This window comes from Crocodylus siamensis, chromosome 3 (assembly GCF_052110815.1).
Source record: "Crocodylus siamensis isolate JL-2025a chromosome 3, ASM5211081v1, whole genome shotgun sequence".
Taxonomy (NCBI): Eukaryota; Metazoa; Chordata; order Crocodylia; family Crocodylidae; genus Crocodylus; species Crocodylus siamensis.
The window spans coordinates 200789454-200809061 of record NC_143397.1 but is presented as its reverse complement, the minus strand read 5'-3'; the positions used below and the strand labels follow the sequence as shown (position 1 = coordinate 200809061).

At 38.5% G+C, this 19608-nt stretch overlaps 1 protein-coding gene across 18 annotated transcripts in view; it reads left to right on the top strand.

Annotated features, from left to right (window-relative positions):
- The window catches only part of EYA1 (EYA transcriptional coactivator and phosphatase 1), a 268703-nt gene that overhangs the window by 164150 nt on the left and 84945 nt on the right, over nucleotides 1–19608 (top strand). For 11 of the 18 annotated variants that reach the window (XM_090040155.1, XM_090040152.1, XM_090040154.1 and 8 more), the window contains 4 exons: nucleotides 6708–6785; nucleotides 11239–11308; nucleotides 11691–11836; nucleotides 17205–17342. In XM_090040155.1, coding sequence (XP_089896281.1) covers nucleotides 6708–6785; nucleotides 11239–11308; nucleotides 11691–11836; nucleotides 17205–17342 — 432 coding nt within the window. The remainder of the gene's footprint in view (nucleotides 1–6707; nucleotides 6786–11238; nucleotides 11309–11690; nucleotides 11837–17204; nucleotides 17343–19608) is intronic. The other 7 variants (XM_090040160.1, XM_090040156.1, XM_090040159.1 and 4 more) reach the window with 5 other exon arrangements.

Here is a 19608-nt window from a genome sequence, read left to right as displayed (position 1 = left end):
CAGGATGAGCCCTGTGTGTTGCTTGCAGCACTCACCAGCTCCAGCTTCACACACTGCATGCAACATGTGCTGGCCCTGGACATACCCGTGTCTCATGGGGTGGGCCCGGGGCATATGCTGTACACAACCTATGGGCCAGTCTGGGGCCTGTGCTGCATGTGGCACCTGCAGTGGGCTGGCTCTGTGTGCTGGATCTGGCTCACAGGGTTGGTCTTTAGGCTTGAACCAGATCGGCCTTAAATCTAGCTTTCAGGGCTTCTCCAGTGTAGACGCTGCATAGAGCACACTTCTTTGACTGCACACCACGTGCAGCATGCGTTAAATCCAGACCCCATGGATTTAGACCACGCATGGGGCTGGTTTAGGGTGCATGCTGTGTGTGAGGCCCATGCCAGACTAGCCATGTGCAGTGGATCTGGCATATGCAGCTGGGCCCAGTTCAGACCAGCCTCAGACCTAGTGTGCACAGCTGGTCTGGTGCAGATGCCACATAAATGTGTGCCTCAGACTAGCCCAGTGCATACACCAGCTTCAGCTCCAGCTCCTGCACTGTATGTAGCCCTCACCAGACAGGCTCTGCATACCGTATACAGCATGTGGGGGTATGCTGGCACATGATACCAAGACCCACAGTGTGCTGGTCCAAGACCCACAGACAGCCCTGTGGGTTAGATGATAGGTCTCTATGGACTATACTTTTGACATTCCTATTTTAGAAGATTTTATAGGGGTGTTTAGCAAATTTTATTTTCACTAAATTCCATTAATAATACTGTCCCATTCTTAAGGCACTGGCATCTTCTAAGAAAGGAAGATTATTTGGTGAAGCTGTTCAAAACCTTACTTTTAGTTCTTTGTGAATTGTAGCTTGTTTCTCAAGTGGCATATTTCTTTGAGGAAAACTCAGGAAGATAGAATAGGCATTTCTATTAAGTATTGAGTATATACACCTCTAATTTTACAAAATCCAACTGATTGTAATGGTATCACATGGACTTAAGCAGGTATTGGCCATGTTTGAATTCAAAATCAGGGTCCTTAATTTTATCTGATATATATATTTTTATTCTATTTCCTCATATTGAATGTTATCGTTAATAGAACCTGCATCACAACTTTATCTCAACTACAAAAGCTAATGTTAATGTATTGTGAAAGGTGAAGAAGTCAGAAGTTATGGCTTGTACTGCAGCACTTATTCAGCCATATTATAAAATTTTCTATTCTTTAATTGCTTCTTAGCTCTTTGGGCTAAGAACATGTACAATATAAATTTTAACTGATGTAATAATACAGTCTATAGCAGGAGATATACAGTCTATGCAAAATGCTCAAGGTAATTTTACAGTAACATAACTTCTTAAGTAAGTAGATTCCTAAGTAACTTAGCATAACTTCTAGAATCTCTTGATTTTGCATATTTGAGTTTCTTACCTTACCTTACCATTTCCCATGAACACTGATTATTTTTCTTCTTTTTTTTTTCTTTTTTTTTTTTCCTTGGTTAAAGACAAGATTTTAATATTTAGCCAAAAGTTGAACACTCAACTCTGTATGTAAGAATACATTTTAGAAAGTGTTTAGTATGTTCTAGTTCCCATTTTTATGTACTCTTTGTTTCTTAGGTGATGTTGAATTAGAATGTTGTTACTTGGCAAATGAACTATATAAAGCATTAGATTATGTGTGTATAAGTGTTGTTCTTTGTGGGATTTGAAAGGTAATTTGTAATCCTACTACATCTTTTGCAGTATCCATGCAGAAATATGCACAATATTACCTGGATATTTCAAAACATATCTCTTCAAATAACATAGCTCAATATAAAGTTGCTCTAGTTCCATCTCAGCAGTCTTGTTAACTTGGGTTTTTGTATGCTGTATTTTCCCATTCTTGCATATGTCATGCAGCTGCCTAGAACTTCAAATGTATGCTACCTATCTATAGCTTACCTGTTGGACTTTTTATTTTGGCTAATAATCTTGGGCTTTTTGTCCTCTTTGTTGTCTTTTTGGCTTTTTCAGTTTGACTAAAAATGTAAGAAATGATAAAGGAAGAAAGACAAAAAATGTTGGGCCCAGACATCATTGTTTTCACATTTGCACAGCTTCTACTTTGGTTTATAAACAAAATCAATATTAGCTGTGCGTAATGCTGCTGCTCTCTAGCAGTGGACCTTTTCAGTCAAGAACTCCTAACTTCTAACACCCTGAGCTTTGATTTACCTCACCTCTGTGTAGCTGCAGTTTTATGCCACTTGTATTTTCACCAGCATATAAACTTGATAACATAGTGATGAATCAGGCCCTTTTTTGCATAGCAGGAGGAATAATACTTCATCTCAGAAGATTCCATTGAGACCACTAAGCTGTATAAAAGGAAGCTGTCAGTCTTCCCCGCTTTTTCCATTTTCTCCCACAATTGAACACATTGAAAACTTCAACACATGTATTGTATGGATGTGGCAACAATTCCTATGATATCCTAGTGGCTTACTGTGAAAGCTTAGACCAAGATGCAGATACTTTAATGTATGGGAGAAAAAAGAAAAACTAAACTCTGGTGCACGTTTAGGAAATGTTTTCTTAGCCAACAGGGAAAAGGCATTATATGCTATAAGGAAGGATGCTACTGTGCCTGTTATGGACAGAATAATGTATTGTGCCTTTCCAAGCTTTTGCTTGCTTGGACATCTCCGTATTTTCACTTGATAGACAAAAATCACTGAAGTGGTATTTTGCCAGAGTTGCATACCTTGTAACTGCACCTTCTATTCCAAGCTGTGCTGAAGGCACAGTAAAGTTTATTTGTGAATTAGTTAGGAACATGTATGCAGATCAGGAGCTCTGGACTCTCATTTTCTTATTCTGTTTTCATATATGCAGAAAGCATATACAACTGATATGGGATGTGCTGCAGAAAATTATGGAACAGTTTGTGTCAAAATATTTGAGTTCCTCCGTCATCAATTAGTGTCTCATTTCCTGCTTTGACAAAGTAGCTCCTGTGTGTTCTCTACATTACTGCTTCTGTGTTTTATAAACTTAAAAAAAATTCAGCTCTAAAAATTATTAGAGTAAAATATTGCTAATAATTCACACAAAGTGAAACTACAAAGTGAAAATTGAGCAATTTTTCCCCGTTAATATGACATCAAGATACACTTTAGGCAGTAGATGTGAACCAGGTTTTTATGTTCACAATGACCAGACATTTTTGTCCAATTGAAAAATGAATATTTCTCTGAAAAAGATTGTCTGGAAGAAATGATACCATGCATTTCTAGACTATGGAAGGCTTTTTAAATTGTTAGGGATGCTAGGTCTAGACTATGGAAGGCTTTTAAATTGCTAGGGATGCCAGGTTTTCAGTGACCCAGACATTTGGAAAGAAAGCTTTGCTATTTCACACAAAACAGAACATTTAAGTGGAAGTGCTTAGAGGTAGTAGAATTCCTGTAAGTTTGCTTCTACAGGTTGGAACTCCCAAGCTAGATTCCTCCTTTTTTTTTTTTTTCCTTCACCCAATTTTCCAGTCAGAGAACAATCCATCCAGTATCATTTCTATGAACATAACAATATGAAAATTAGTCTGGGAAGAATCTCAGAATGGTGAGAGGGACAGACTGACACTCCTTTATAGTCTGTGGAGTGATGCATGTATGTTGTGCAGAGAGCTTATATGGTCCAGTAGCTGAGACTCTGAAGACATGGATTTTGTTTCTACCTGTTTCTGTGTTGGGCAGGTCAGTTTGGACCAAAACTATTTTTTTCCCACATCTAAAATATGGGTATCTTTTCTCAGGAGGGAAAAGGTAGACACCTAGAATTCCTATTGAGCCCTTGGAAAAATTTAATTACCTCCCAAGAAGAATCCAGTAAGTCTAGATGCTGAGGAAGGAGGTTCCTAGAGCTATTTAATAGGAAACAAAGAGCTATTCAATAGGAAACAATGGATATGAGGCTGTGTAGTGGCAATACACAGGCAGTGCACCGGGGAGGTGCACATTTCCGCCCCCCTCCAGGAGTGCCAGCTGGAGAGCGAGGGTGCCAGGAGAGGCAATCCCCATGGTCCCTCCATGGCTGATTGTGCCCACCAGGAATTGCCAGCTTCTGGGGGGGGGACAAGTGCCCCACTCCCACTCAGGAGGCACCAGTTGCCAATGAGGTTGTGTTTGACTCTTGCTATCACTACGAGGTCAAGTATCTGACTCAAAGCTACACTTTAAATGGCTCTGTCATTGTGCTTCTGAAGATGCAGTGAGGAGGTACCTCACTCTACCTTGATACCGTTTGCTTAGTAGTGCTAACCAGGCAGATCTGGGTTCTAGGTCATCCTCCACTTGAGGATACTTATATTTCTCACTTCCCAGAAGAAGACCCCAGTTACCAGGTTATAATGTAGATTAGGCAAAGCTGAGCCACAGAACAGTCAAGAGTGCAAGATTCATCAAGGCAGGCAGAGAGCAAAGAAGTGAGAATACAACTTAGTAGGCCAGTTTTCCCTTTGGGGGGGTGGGGGGTGCAGTTTTGTAGGGAATTTTCTCCAGTGGTGTACCATAGGTCTCTCCAGCCCAGGGGCTGATGCTTGCATTTGTGCCTCCCCCTCTCCCCCTGTGGCAAACTGCCCGGTGGGGTGGGGGACAGTCCCCTGGCAGCCAATCACTGAGCGGGGGAGGGTCCCCCAGTGGCCAATCACTGAGCCTGGAAGTGCCATCAGGGGACTGAGTACTCCCTAGAGGGCCCCCACCATCAGTACACCACTGATTTTTTTTTTTCCCTGAGAAACCTGCTACCAGGTTTATTTTTATGGGTTGTTTTTTGTGGGGGAGGGATTCTGTTTTATTTGGTTTTTTTTAAATCAATGACTGTCTAAAGTATAAATGTAAACAGCCTAGAGATCATGGAGGAGGGTGCCAGGTTTTGTAGTCTTTCAGAGGAGGGAGTTCTAGATTTCTGTATCTTCCAAATCCAGGGTCCTAACAATTTTGCCACTCCTTGAGTGGGACCCATCTTGGATGACTTGTAAGATAGATTCCTAAATTCTGTTAGGAATTTTGAAAGGTAAGGCACCTACAAAATTGACTTGAATCTGGCTCTACTCTTTCATTTTCCTCACTCTGAGCTCTTCAAATAGGGTTATAGTTTGCTATAAAATTAAGTATAAGAGCCCTAGTGTTAGTTGTACATTGAACTATAGCTCTACTATTGTTCTACTATTGAAAAATCCTGCATGGGAGTGAAAAGAGAGTAGCTAGGAATAGTAGAAATATTGAAGGGGTTTGGGGATAGGTTACTTACCAAGATCAAGTGTCATAAATGAGAAGCTTGCAGTTTGTATGGACAAAAATCAGTTTGTCAATCTAGTTACTGTCCTTTGAATAAATTATATGAACATTATGCATATACTGCTCCTACCTTTCCTGGCATGAAGAAACATAGAGAAGGTCTCAGAGAGAGAGGCACACGTGAAAATCAGAAGAGGAACACTCCTTTTGTGTTCTGTCATGCTCAGTTTACAAGCTCCATATGGCTTTCTGCCAATGCTAATTCTAAATCCTAGGCAAAATCAGTAGGAATCAAGGCTGTAGATATCCAGCAGTTGCTTAGTGAGAGGTATACTATTAACAGCAAATATGTAAAAAATGGAACTTTGTAGTCTCACTCTGTAGCTTGTTTAGTCTTAATAAATTATTATACAAAGCTCTGACTTTATATTTTAATCTTTTTAGTACACATGCTAATTTAAGGCCACTTCTCACCCCTGCCTCAGTCTGAGCATCTACGTGATACCTTTGGTGAGGCTGGATTAGAGTAACTGGCAGTCTGTCCCTTTTGTCTCTTAACTGAGAGCTTAATTGACTGATTCATGAGGAAGAATGAGTCAGAAAAAGCCCTGCTCCAAAAATGTTGTGTTGTGTTGTGTCTGCACTACAAACTGGAATAAATAATAACAACTTTGTTGGCAACAAAGTAACTAGTAATGACTTCATTTCCTCTGTGTATTTATCATTGCAGAATAAGTTGCTGTTGTTACATAGTCATTTAGAGAGTAAAATTCCACTTTGAGGAAGAAATTAGAGTTGGTCAGAACAACAGTATTTTTCCCCAGTGAAAAATTTAGATTTTTTTTTTTTTGGCCAAAAATCTAATACAGAAACAGTTTAGGTTTTTGTTAATTTTAAGGGAGTCCATTCTCTGAATAATCAAAGATTTCAGCATTTAAAAATTATGTCTGGTTCTGGTTCAAAAACAGTTTGAATACATTTTCTACCAGCCTATTAAGGCAATTTTCAGTGTTTGCTTCATTCAGATCACTGCTGAAAACTTTGTTCTTCAGCCTAGGAAAAAACAACTCTCTGCTTATTGAAATACAGCTTCTTATAGACTGTTGAGTCTCTGGATTAAGAAGAGTCAGAGTTGCACTGTGATTCAACATAATTATTGTCCAGAACTATATCTTCTAGTTTGTTACAGTGGCTTTTATTTCTTGGGGACAGAAATAGATTTTTAAAAATCATTTGAATATATAAAATGCAAAATAGAGGCATACAAAGAATTTAAAATATTTGTTAATAGATTCTGTTTGAATTCTATTTGTGACTATGTGTGTGTGCGTGCATGTGTGTGCGCATGCATGCATGCACATATATGTATATGTGTACAAATATTAGGTGTATGTAGAATATATTTTATTTATACTTCTAGTTAAAACAGAACCAATGAGCAGCAGTGAGATTGCTACTACTACAGCAGACGGGTCTTTAGACAATTTCTCAGGATCAGGTAAGGAGTAAATAAAGGCATTTTTCCAGTTATCTTTTTTTTTTATCCCTTTACAATCTAAATGTAGTCTTAAGAAATTCAGAATAAAAGGCTGTGCTAATTTTGCAATTTCTGCCTTCTTTTGGGCCTGATCCTGCATTCCTTGTTCAAACAATTTAAGTTAGTAAAGAATGTTTTCTGAATAAGGAATGCAAAACCAACCTTATTGATATCCATTGGTGTCTGCAATGAGAGTTCGCCTTGGGAAATTATGACACAAACTAATTGTTTCATTTTCTGAGGGCAGTTATCTCTGTATTTTCATACACTTGTGTGTTTTGCAGGTAAAGTGAGACTTTTCCTCATTCATGCTTTTTCATATTATAATTTATTGATATTTGTCTATTTTTCTTACTACAGCCAAACAAATGTTATATGCTTAAATGCAGAAAGCTCATAAAAATATTTATTATATTTATGCAGTTTAAATGCCACCATCTCCTACAAAGGCTCAGAGGCTTTATATACTGTACAGTAGAAATGAGAGTATACTGAGATTTTCATATAGTACTTGAATTTCCAAGTATTAACTGTCATTTTCAGCCGTTACAAAGATTTTTATGGCACATCAAACAAAACTAAATGAGAAACTTTAAAAAAAGCACAAGGAAATTTGTAGGTTGCAGGAGAAAAAATGGTGGGCAGTGAGATTTATCTTCAAGTCTCTTAAAGTTCTAAGACATTCTCTCTTTGGGGAGTTTGCCTTCTATCATATGCATTCCTTTCCTACAAAACCTTCCTTCCAGTATGGTAGGATTTACTTTTCCAATATAGCAAAATATAACATTTTGCAATCAGTGAATTTCTATGTGGCAATCTTCTCTGATATGACAGTAGTCCCCATTAGCCGGGTATGGGTCCCAGTATGGAACTATCTGCTTTAAGGGCAGATGAAATATCTAGAATTGTGTTAATTTTAGTACCATCCCAGCAGCTTGAAGCAACAAAATGTGATCAAATGTTCATCTGTGGCTCCCTCATCACCAGACTTCCAGGATCATATATAACATATATCCTGGAAGTCTGGTGATGGGGGAGCCACAGATGAATATTTGATCACATCTTGTTGCTTCAAGTTTCTGGGATGGTACTAAAATTAACACAATCCTAGATTAACACAGTCACTGGGAGCAGCTGCAAATTTGTAAAGTTGTTGGGGATGTCCAGTGCATCTTTATGATTGTACTGAATTCCGGGCATTCCTTGTAACATATATATTTGTTTTCCACTTGTGCTAAGGAATCCCTGATATAGAAAGGGTTATCTATGGATTTTGTACCCAAATTTCTGAATTCAGCCTTGTTCCAATTTTTTTTGTGGCTAGGGACAGACATTCAAAAAGCCTGAACCTGAATTGATTCAGTCTTTGCAGGTTAGTCTAACCTGGCTAGGCTGAACCTGTTTGTAACTGGACAGGCATTCTCTCTGGACTGAGGAAATTCAGGCTTACTGTAGCTCAGGCTACAAGCTGGGGGAAGGGGGCACTAGAGCAGCCATCCCTTCCCTTGTACAGTACTGAGCTGATGGTGGAGCGTGGCCAGGCCCCCGCAGGACCTCTGATTAGAGAGGTCTGCCTGCATAGTCCCAGGCCTTTTCTCTCTGGCTGCTCAAAGGGCAGGAGTGTTGCCAGACCCCAGCCCCCCTGCTAGCCCTCTGAGGCAAGGGGGGTTATGCAGTGCGTGCATCTGTTGATGATACGGAGCTTTTCAATCTCCCTCTCCCTGCTTCTTTATACTGTCTGCAGCAAACTGACAGGTGAGCAAGCCAGCAGGGGGCTGATAACAGTGATTATCACCTCATCAGCAAAACAATAGTCTCTCTCCATTATTTCAAACTCTTCTTAAACAGCTTACCAGCTGACCTGTTAATTAGATCCAAATAGCTAGTCACTGTTCTGTCTACTTGTCCTAGTGAAATTGGAGAGAGAGAGATGCACACAGACACCTCTCAGTATTAGCTAGCATACCACATGCCTGGGATCCTTGGGGCTGGGGTCTGTGCTTTGGGAGATTGGGGGGTTGGGGACTCCTGCTTAAACAGTGAGCAGCAAGACTGGATAGGGCAGGGGGAAGCCAGGCAGACCCTGCTGTGTCTGCAGGTCTCTGCCGGAGCTCCAGCCAGGGAGCAGAGGGGAGGGGCCAACTCTGCTGTGGAGCAGAGAGTCCCATCCAGCCCAGAAAGCATGGTGGGATGCTGGGGGTATCTGGTTTATCCTAAACCAGCACGAGATCTGGGACAGACATTGCATAAACCGGCTTGAGCCAAATCAGTTAAGTCTGATACTACATTCACCCAGGTTTATCTCAAACTGATTTCAGCCATTTTCAAACTGGTTTGTGTACACTCAACATCTGTTCTGTATATAAGTCTAAACCAGTTTTTGATCACTTAAACCAGTTTATGTATAATGTTTGTCCCTAGCCTGTGTGTTTCTGCCTTTCTTACTTGTAATTTGGACCCACTTTCAAATATACAAATTACAACTATGCTTGCAGGGAGGTATAATAGGGCTATGTATTGTTACAGATACGTGTTGACTTTAGAGATCCACTTAAAATTGACCAGATATTGTGCCTTGGTTGATATAGGCCACAGGTATCTATGCTGATTTGACCAAAGATTGCACCCAAAATATTTTTAGAAATCAAAGAGTACAGTTTTGAACTCAGTAAGGATAGACTTACCACTATCCTTCACCCTATTTGAGGTCCTCAAATGCTGTGAAGGGGATGGATTTCTCTGGCAGAGAGTAACTGCCCATGGGTATAAACACAGCAAAGTTGGTTCCTATACCAGACCTTCATCTCTAACCCTCTTACGCATGAAGCCTATAAGAAGTGAGATGTGCGTTATGTCAGAACAGAGCCCTGCTTTATTGATTGTCTGCTGATGTAAGGTATGTTGATGGGAGTCACAGCAGATAATAGCTATTCAGATGTTGGAACCAGCACCAGATCAGGGAGCTATAATTGGCTTCCTGACAGTCGTTCTTGTAGCAAACAGAGCCTGGACAGAAAGAACAGTTGAGCCCCTCATATGGACCTTAACAATCCTTGGAAGACTTTAATTCCATTAGCTAATAGACTAAACTGCTATGTGAAAGATGATACTTTAATTATTTTCACTATTTTTCAGAGGTGATTAAAAGCACAGTATGTGAGAACACAGACTGGAAATTATTTCAAGACTCTTGTAATAAGCATATGTAATATAAATTTGTAGAGTTGGGGTATACTTACATTTTACTTGAAACAGCTGATGTAAAAATATGAGAAGAGAAATTCTCTTTATGCTATCTTTCTCACTAATGGTCATGCCTATAGAAATAGCTATGTACTTGTAGTACTGAAACAAATGTCTTCACTTCCGACTTACAGAATAAGAATCTGCTTGGTTTGACTATCTTTGGAAATTGTACTGCCCATATCTTGTTTGTTCCTAAGCACTTAACAAAAGGCCATGGTATTTTCTGATGCCAGGAAAGACTTTTTACAGAGATCTCAGCACCTGAAATTGACCTTTTCCCAGCAAGGGATTCAAGATTGACCTTGGGACATAAAGTAAAAACGGTAACCAAATAGCAATCAGAAAGAAAAATGCTTTTATTGTTGGTACATCTGCAAATAATGATGGGGACATAAGACCCAACCTAAGCAAATATATCTGACCTCCTTTCTCTTTGATGCCCTAAAATGTCAAAAGCTTTTCTTCTAATGGATTTATTTAAAACTCCTGTGTTAGCAGTGATTGTTGTGGACTCACAAATGGGTATCTAGAACCGGTAATGCATGAACTTCTGGAATAAAAATAGGTTAGCTTCTTCATCTCTCACACTTAAGTGTTTCATCTGCTATTTCATCATGGCATCTTTATGAAATACTAAAGGTTTTCACAGTCTGCAAGTATACTATAAGTAGATAGTGCAAGAAAAAATCACAAGTAGGTATAATATATCATATGTATTACCGAACTTTTTTTGAAAAAAGGCACATGCTCTGTAACTGTCCATGTGTTTTCAATAGGAAACATACTTAAAACTGTTATAAAATACAGGTCTTTGAATATTCCAAAAGTTAATAAAATGTTACACTAAAATATCACAATCCTCTGAAAATAAGAAGGAAACACTTTCAGTAAAGTGTTTTCATTGGCATTTATTGGAAATAATGTGTTTGCCTTAAAAAATATTATCTGCATGCAAGCAAAGAATTAAGTTATTTCTCTGTAACTGAACAGAAAGGCCGTTTAATATCGAGTACTCCTATTCTGGTACCAGTCACTGTTAAAATATTACTGTCTAGTTAAGATTATTAGTCATAATTTAGTTAATTATATTCTGTTAGCAAAAAATAAATATTGACCTTCTTTCTGTTTTAAATACACTTTTATGTGCTTTCTTTTTTCTTTGGTGCAGCTATTGGAAGCAGTGGTTTCAGCCCAAGACAAACACACCAGTTCTCTCCACCACAGATTTATCCTTCCAAGTATGACATCTTTTTTTAAATAATAATAAAAAATAATGGTAATAATAATTGAAATAGGCAGATTTTAGCTTCATTTAGAATCATAATTGGGTCCATCTGTTAAATCATAATTTAAACCAAAGCTTGCTCATGAGACAGTTTTTGATTTGTATTCTTTTAGTTTAAGAGTTTATTTGAAAGAATATTTAGAAAAGTTCTTACTGAGTTATTTTTATTATTGACATTATTATTCTTTGCATGAATTGTAATAGTTTTTTTCTCTCGTAAAATCTTATGAGCATGGTTAATCAGATAGCCGAATTATTTAATGCATAGTACAGGTACTTGCTTGTCTGTCTCTAATTCAAAGGCTTTCCTATTTTTTATCATTTGTAATCAATAGCAGACCATACCCACATATTCTTCCTACCCCTTCCTCACAAACTATGGCTGCATATGGGCAGACGCAGTTTACTACAGGGATGCAACAAGCTACAGCTTATGCCACGTATCCACAGCCAGGCCAACCCTATGGAATCCCTTCGTATGGTAAGAGTCAACATCAGTATTATTTTATTTCTGAGGTAAACATTTTTGTAGAGGACTGTGTTACCCTTAGAAAGCATAGCTTTAGTATTTAATGGAATAGCTATTTATGTACATGCTAATAATAAAAATCTTGCATGTAATTTCCCTTTTGGAACAAGGAATGTTACATTAATGTATTTACTGTAGTTTAATGACTAATTTACATGACAAATGCAATGAAGGTAGTTCTATATCAAGTCTCGTAACTTCCTATACAACACCATTTTTATCTTTTATCTTGTTTTTGAATACTACTTATAGAAGGAACTAAGGCTATAAATTGAAGTTAATAAAAGTATCACTGTTGATAGAAGCAGACAAGAGGAGAAAAGGAAAATTTAAGCACCTACTTCTTTCTCTTACACACATACAATTTCTATTACTTCAGTAGGAGTTGTGCTCTCCAACTGCATACAAGGATAAAATGATAAATAAAGGTCTTTATACCTCAGCTAGTACAAATTAATTTAGCTCCAGTGAAATCATTCAAGTTATACTGATTTATATTTGCTAAAGATCTGACCTCCAGAGTTTAATTTCAGATGTTCTGGAAGTCTTTAGTGCTTTAAAAACAATGCAAAGAGAGAAAAAAAATTGAACAGATGTAATTTTTTATGTAACATTGACAAGTCCCCTGCAGAAAATGAAGTGGTCAAGGTAATATCTCAAGGGAAAGACCTCATAGAAGCAGCAGATTTAAAACATGAAAAATAACTTACTTTTTCTTCATTTTAGGCAATCCCAAGCACCTATTAACCCAACCTGGCCACTTGCAATATTACTAGACTGTCTAATGCCTACATAACATTTCATCATTGAAAAACCATTAAAAGTATGAAATGTGCACCTTTTTAGAGTATATTGAAAATATATGATCCATATGTCTCTGGGGATATATTTTTGTAATATATGTATATATACCATATATATGGTATTGCTATATTTACTCAAATATAAGATGATCCTGAATATAAGATGGCCCCCTTCATACTTAGATTGTATATATGGAAACTATAAGTTAGATTTAATTTTTCACATATAGAATCTGATTATTGGAGGCTTGTCTTGAATTTGTCCCCTTCCCCTGCTACGCTGGGAAAATAAATTTGCGGGGGGGAAGGGGTCAAGTAGCCCCTTTACTCCCTTTTTACTGCCAGATCCTACCTCCCCGAGCACACAGAAGTAAAGCAAAATTTGAAAAAACTGACCTTGAAATACACAGTTTCAGTCATTTGCATATAGTACCTATAGCTTTAGTTCCCTTAGAATTGATGTATTTTACTTTTTTGGAAACTGCTGCAAGTTTTAGCACAGGTACTCCATAAATACACTTTTAACTACTACTTTATATATTATTTATATAACACCTATTTATATATAATACAAATTATGTATGATATTAGCCTAAAGTTGAAAAGCTCATTTTATATAGTTCATTGGGCTGGGCCCCACCAGAGTCGACAGCATTTTAAGCCATGGTGATCTGACAGCTCAGCACTGCTTAATCTGGGTGTTTATTCCAGGTACCCCAAACAAAGGATCCACGTGTTAATTCGACCCCTCTCATGACTGGAACCAGGTGTTCTTGTCATGAGTCCTAGGATGTTCCAAAAATTGTACGCAAATGAGGTGTAGAGCAACTTTGTCTCACGGAGGGCAAGGCCACACTAGTCGTATGCAGCAGGCTTAGAGAGGAGGTGACAGAGGTATTCTGCGTTAACTGTATGGGGACCCATTTGGTGATGTTTGCGAGATATTTAAGGCTGGTGAAGAAATAGGAGTAATTGGAAATGGGAGAGAAGGGTGCAGCTTAGCTGTAGGAGTAAAGACAAAGTCTAAATGAATGCAATGCAGTGGTTCACTATGACTTGAAAAAGAGTAGGTGCTGAGGGGGACTGCACTGGGGCACTACTGTATATCTTCTTCAAATGGGTTGCGCTGACCTATCCTCATGGTAGATTCCCATCAGCATGTTTGCCCAATACAAGTTATGTGTTTTTATAGTCATGCTTAGTGTTGGCTGCATTTGACCAACCTCACAGTTGGTTTCCAGTACTGAGCACACCCTACTTTTAACAGCAATTTGAAGATAGACTATATATTTAATGTGGTTTCCTTGTATATGAATGTAGGACAAGGGACTTTCCCCCCTGCTGATTGCAGGGGAACTCATCTTGTATTCCAGTAAATATAGTAATATATGAGAACACACTTCAGAAGTTTTCTTTTACCCATTATACTGGTAGTTAAGACATTATCAGTATGAGCTGATGTTCCCTATGCCTAGAATAGGAAATAATGTTAGGCTGAATAATTCCATCTCTAGTTGATTGTCATTACGACAGCTGAAATATGTAGGACCCTGTAAATACTTCCACTTGATGTAGTTATGTATTGTTATGGTTTTCCTTTATTTATGCAAAATGTAATTTTCATTAAGATGCTGGTAGTATTACTGTACCTACTACAACTGCTTTTTCCACCTGTCTTTCCTATAGAGTACATGTTGATCTCTATTGCCAATGTGTGACTCTCTAAAATTAACGTTTTTCTTCACGTCTGAAACATCTAAAACATTACATTTTAGAATTAATACATTAATATGTATATAATATATTAAAAAATATTTTTGTGCAAATAAAGCTTTTTTCTTATGAGTTTCTCTTACTGAGATCCTGTCCTTGTCTATGTATGGGAGCCTGGGAAATGCATTTGGTTATTCCTTTTTTCTCCTTTGCTGGATGAAATCCTGATCCTGCTTAAGCCAATAGCAAAATGCCAGGTGACTTAAGTGGGGCCTGAATTTACCTCCCCACTTCAGCTGCCCCCCTGTAATCTGTGTTGTCTGTAATTGAGAGTTGCTTTCTTACGCATGGTTACATTAAAGCACATCCTTCAGCCCCTCTCATATAGACTATAGTCACATAAGCTGTCACACTGCAAGCTATGGGACTCCTCATTAGCATGAAACATATTGGTGAAGCCATATTTAGAGGCCAAGTTCTCCTTCCACATCTGCATAGTACATCCCTGTTTGGTTTACTCTCTTTATTTCCCTCCATGCCTAAGGGTTCCAACACACAAAAGGAGAGCAGAATGTCAGATACATGGCCTGCAGAATATGAAAGGAGAAAAATGTACTTTTTAGGTTTCATCTTTTTTCTTTCCTCTTGATTCTAGAACTTACTGAACACTCTGCAGATACCACCTCACATAGCACTTGGAAGTGGATTACTGAGCCATGCTATACCTGCTCTGCAGGCACTGTCCCAAACCAGAAGTCATGTAGCTACCTTGAGACCATGACAGGAGTGCCCCAAATAGCGTTTCCTCTAATAACAGCTCATTTTAGACCTAGCAAGCACTTGGCCTTGGTACATCATGTGCAAAGCTGCTGAGAGGGCTGGCAAGTGGAGTTTTTCATTTCTGGAGGTCCTCCACCCCTACCTACTGATATCATGAAAAGGCTTCATTTACTCTTCCCTTTTGATCTTGGTAGCGTCTTCTTGCTCCTTTTCAGCCTCCACTCTTCCCAGACTCACATACATTTTCCTCATGTCTGAGCTAGTTCAGAGAAAAAGAGAAGGCAAGGGGGCATGACGAGCTGATAAGTGAAGATGCAGTGAAGTAGAACAGACAGAGGTGTTGGATCTGAGGAGATGAAAAGCTCCTCCTTCTATTCCTTGAAGGCTAGCAGAACAGTCAGATGGGAAGCTGAATCTCAGTGCTATTTTCCTCTTAAATCCTTTTTCTAACTTCATGCTTCTAGGAAAAATGCAATCTGAGAGACATGCTTTCTCCACACAATAAGAAGGTGAGGCTTGAACAGCTGAGATTTCTAAATTTGAATTCAGCTTAATCAAATTTTGAAAAAAAAATTGATGGGTATTTCAAGGATCTTTTGAATTAAGCGATGTAAGTGCAGCAGGCATAGTTGACACAAACATTTTAAGGTAGGAATTTCATAGTAGGTCCAAATGTCAGGTTTATCATTAGGATTTAAGTACAGGATGAACTAGAAGAGAAAAGAGAGTGTAAAGGGAACAATTTATTTAAGTACAATTGCTTTGACAATTACCAAACATGGCAGCAATAGTTATGAAGCAAAAAATTCAGGGCCACAGTTTTACATGTTTCAAAACTATGCATGAAAAATATGCAGTCACAAAAGATATTTGGAGCATATGCTTGCACATTTTACAAGTGCACTTCTCTCCTTTCATACCACACAGGAGTCCAATTTTTAAAATGTGATCCATGAAGTAAATAAATGTATGCTATAATCATTTACAACAGAATGCTACTAGCCCATATTTTTATAATGTACCCCAAATAATGGTGGTTTCTGAACAAAGAGGTGAACATAAAATGTTGCAATGAATTCTAAGTTCTTCTTCAAAATATGTTATGATTTTATTTCTGACTACTTTAAAAAGGTAGCACATTATGAAATATCACTAAACATTAAAATTAAATTAGTGTTTAAATAATGCACATTTCATTGATATTTCATTCGCAGATATTTCATTGCTTAGTCATTTAAGACTTCATCCAAAGCCCATGGAAGTTGATGGGAGTCCTTCTATTGATTTCAGTGGGCTATGAATTAGCCCTTTACCGAATTTTGTAAATTAGAACAGGTTTTATAATGGATTTTCTTGTCATTAGTGCAGATTAATGATAGTGCTGTATCCCCTTTAGCTTGAGGGATTGTCTAAGACATATTTAGTGTCCATTATAGCTATTTTGATGTATTGGTTAAACATGGTATATAATTTATAGAATATTACTTTAGTGCATAGCACATTTTTGCTAATAGGCCATCTTAATTACCTGTTATAAGGGAAATGCATGCATTCTGTAGAATTTGGAGCTATGTAAGTAGCAACAGTCCTGCATTTAAATTGTCATAAATGTTAACCAATGCAAATCTCAACTGTGATGTTATGAAAAGGGGGGAGGGGGAGATGGTTACATCTATAAAGAAAGTTTCTGCCTTCTGCTCAGTTTCAGAGAACTGTGGAAAAGTTAACTTCTGAGAGTGTTGCAGGAAAATAATATAAAAATACATGCCTTTCTGGAAAGCGCAACTTCCTAAATATATGTTTCTATTATTATTTTTCATTTTTAATAATCAGTATTGAACTAAAACACTCACATTTTATGTGCATTTAGACATAACCTTATCACATCCACCAGGTACATATTTAGAACGACCGTTGTAATGCATGTACCGGATATATGTTTCAAGCACTGTCACTTATGTGATTTATTTTCCATCATTGTTTGAATATGAACAAATAGATTTGCTGTCCACTAACTGATTTAGGTACATTGTGGGCAGGCATCAAGACAGAAGGCGGATTATCACAATCACAGTCACCTGGACAGACAGGCTTTCTAAGCTATGGTACAAGCTTTAGCACACCTCAACCAGGACAGGCTCCATATAGCTACCAAATGCAAGGTCAGTATGGAAATGTATTGCCATGACTATTGCATTATATTTATTATTAATATTTTCTCTGTAAAATAAAACAAATAGCAATTTAGTTTCTTATTTTTAGAAGTGTTTGGTATTGTGCTTCCATTACAGTAAATGCTAACTTCCACTGACTTTAATATGATAAGAACTTTTGAAGATCTCATTCTTTTTTATTTAATTAGCATTTTAATTTAGATTCTTTTTCTAGTGGAGCTATACTTAAGACAATATCTGTAAATAACAATATTGTTACAAATTGTGAAGTAATATGCTTTAAGGCTGGAGAAAGCTCTAAGACTAGGAACTTTCCATGATTATAAACATATGAAGTATAAAAATATAACTGAGACCTGAAACTGCTTTCTTCATCTGTAAAAGACAGATTAAAAAAAAACGCAATCTATTAGAGATGACCGAGATCATTAATTAATAACTGTAGAGTATTTTGCTGGTATAAGTGCTTACTATTTTTATCAATTTTTTTCCCCCTAAATTCACTCGTTTATTTTAAACATCACTTGAAGAGCAATTTTTTTCATGCAGATCATCTCTCTGTTATTAAACAGGCAAATGTGTTTATGGAATCTGACCATTCTAAGAGACAAGTTTTCATAAATGGCCTCTAGTCTCAGGTGCCCAACTTAGACTTTTGGGCCTGATTTTGATGAGCATTCATGTTTGCAAAGCTTAAAACAATGGTCAGAGAGTCTCAAGTTGGGGAACCAAAAATAAGATCTTTTTTTTTTTTTAATTTCGGCGTGAGTTTTGTGGGTCTGTTATAAATTATGCATATAACTGATAGTCAGTCAGATGTCCTGGAGCAGATGATCATTACTAGATTAACGGGATGAGACTTCACTTAGGTTTGCCAGCTTTTAGGGCTTATTGATCCAATCTTTTGCTCAGACCCAAGGGGGGAGAGAGACCTCTTTTACCTCTTGAACTGTATGTGCTGAATAGCTTCAGTATGGCAGAGAGGAGTGTCCCGGGAAGTAGAAACTGTGGGCTCATACCCCCTCAAGATAATGAGGCAGGAGAGGAAAACATGAACCCAGGTCTTTCACTTGCTGGGTAAATGTCTTGTCTTAACCGGTAAGCAATTGTGCAAATATTGGGCACTAACTCAACTAGCTCCTCCTTGTCCTCTCACCTTTTACTTTACATTAAAGTCAATGTTGCAGTCTGTCAGGCACACTGTGAGGTATCTCCTGTGAGTGAGCTGGATCCCAGCAGTGCACCTCCCCTCCTAGCAATTTGAATCAAGCTGAATATCGATATGACACAACCCTTTAAATCTGCCCCACTGAGAGGAGAAGAACGCTGTGTCCCTGGACAGAATGTGATCATCCGGAGAGAGGTTCACAAGGACGTCTGCTGCCTGTTTCCACTGTGAGAGAGCTGTCTGTACCGATGGCAGAATAGGATTACTCTTTATGGGCACACTGGGCCCATTGAGGGAACGGGAGTCATAGACATATTAAAAATAGAGTAAGATTGTTCCCCCAAGCCTTGATAGGAAAATGTGTGGCAAAAGCTTTTGATCTGGTATCCCATGATCACGTCTTGGCCAGACTGGCCAGTTGTGGCCTTGGCTCCACCACGATCTGCTGGCTGGGAAATTGGCTCCATGGTCGGACCCAGAGGGTTGTAATTGATGGCAGTCACTCATCGTGGTGCCCTGTGACCAGTGGGGTCCCTCAAGGCTCTGTCCTTGGACCCATCCTATTCAACATCTTCATTAACGATGTGGACATTGGAGTCAGGAGTGGACTGGCCAAGTTCGCCCATGACACCAAACTTTGGGGCAAAGCATCCATGCCAGAAGATAGGTGGGGGATCCAGGCTGACCTGGACAAGCTCAGCAAATGGGCAGATGAGAACCTCATGGTGTTTAACACCGAAAAATGCAAGGTTCTCCACCTTGGGAGGAAAAACCTGCAGCATCCTTATAGGCTCGGCAGTGCTACATTGGATAGCACTACAGAAGAAAGAGACTTGGGGGTCATCGTTGACCACAAGATGAACATGAGCCTGCAATGCGATGCTGCGGCTAATAAAGCAACCAAAATGCTGGCTTGCATCCATAGATGCTTCTCGAGCAAATCCCGGGACGTCATTCTCCCCTTGTACTCGGCCTTGGTGAGGCCGCAGCTGGAGTACTGCGTCGAGTTTTGGGCTCTACAATTCAAAAAGGATGTGGAGAAGCTTGAGAGAGTCCAGAGGAGAGCCACGCGCATGATCAGAGGTC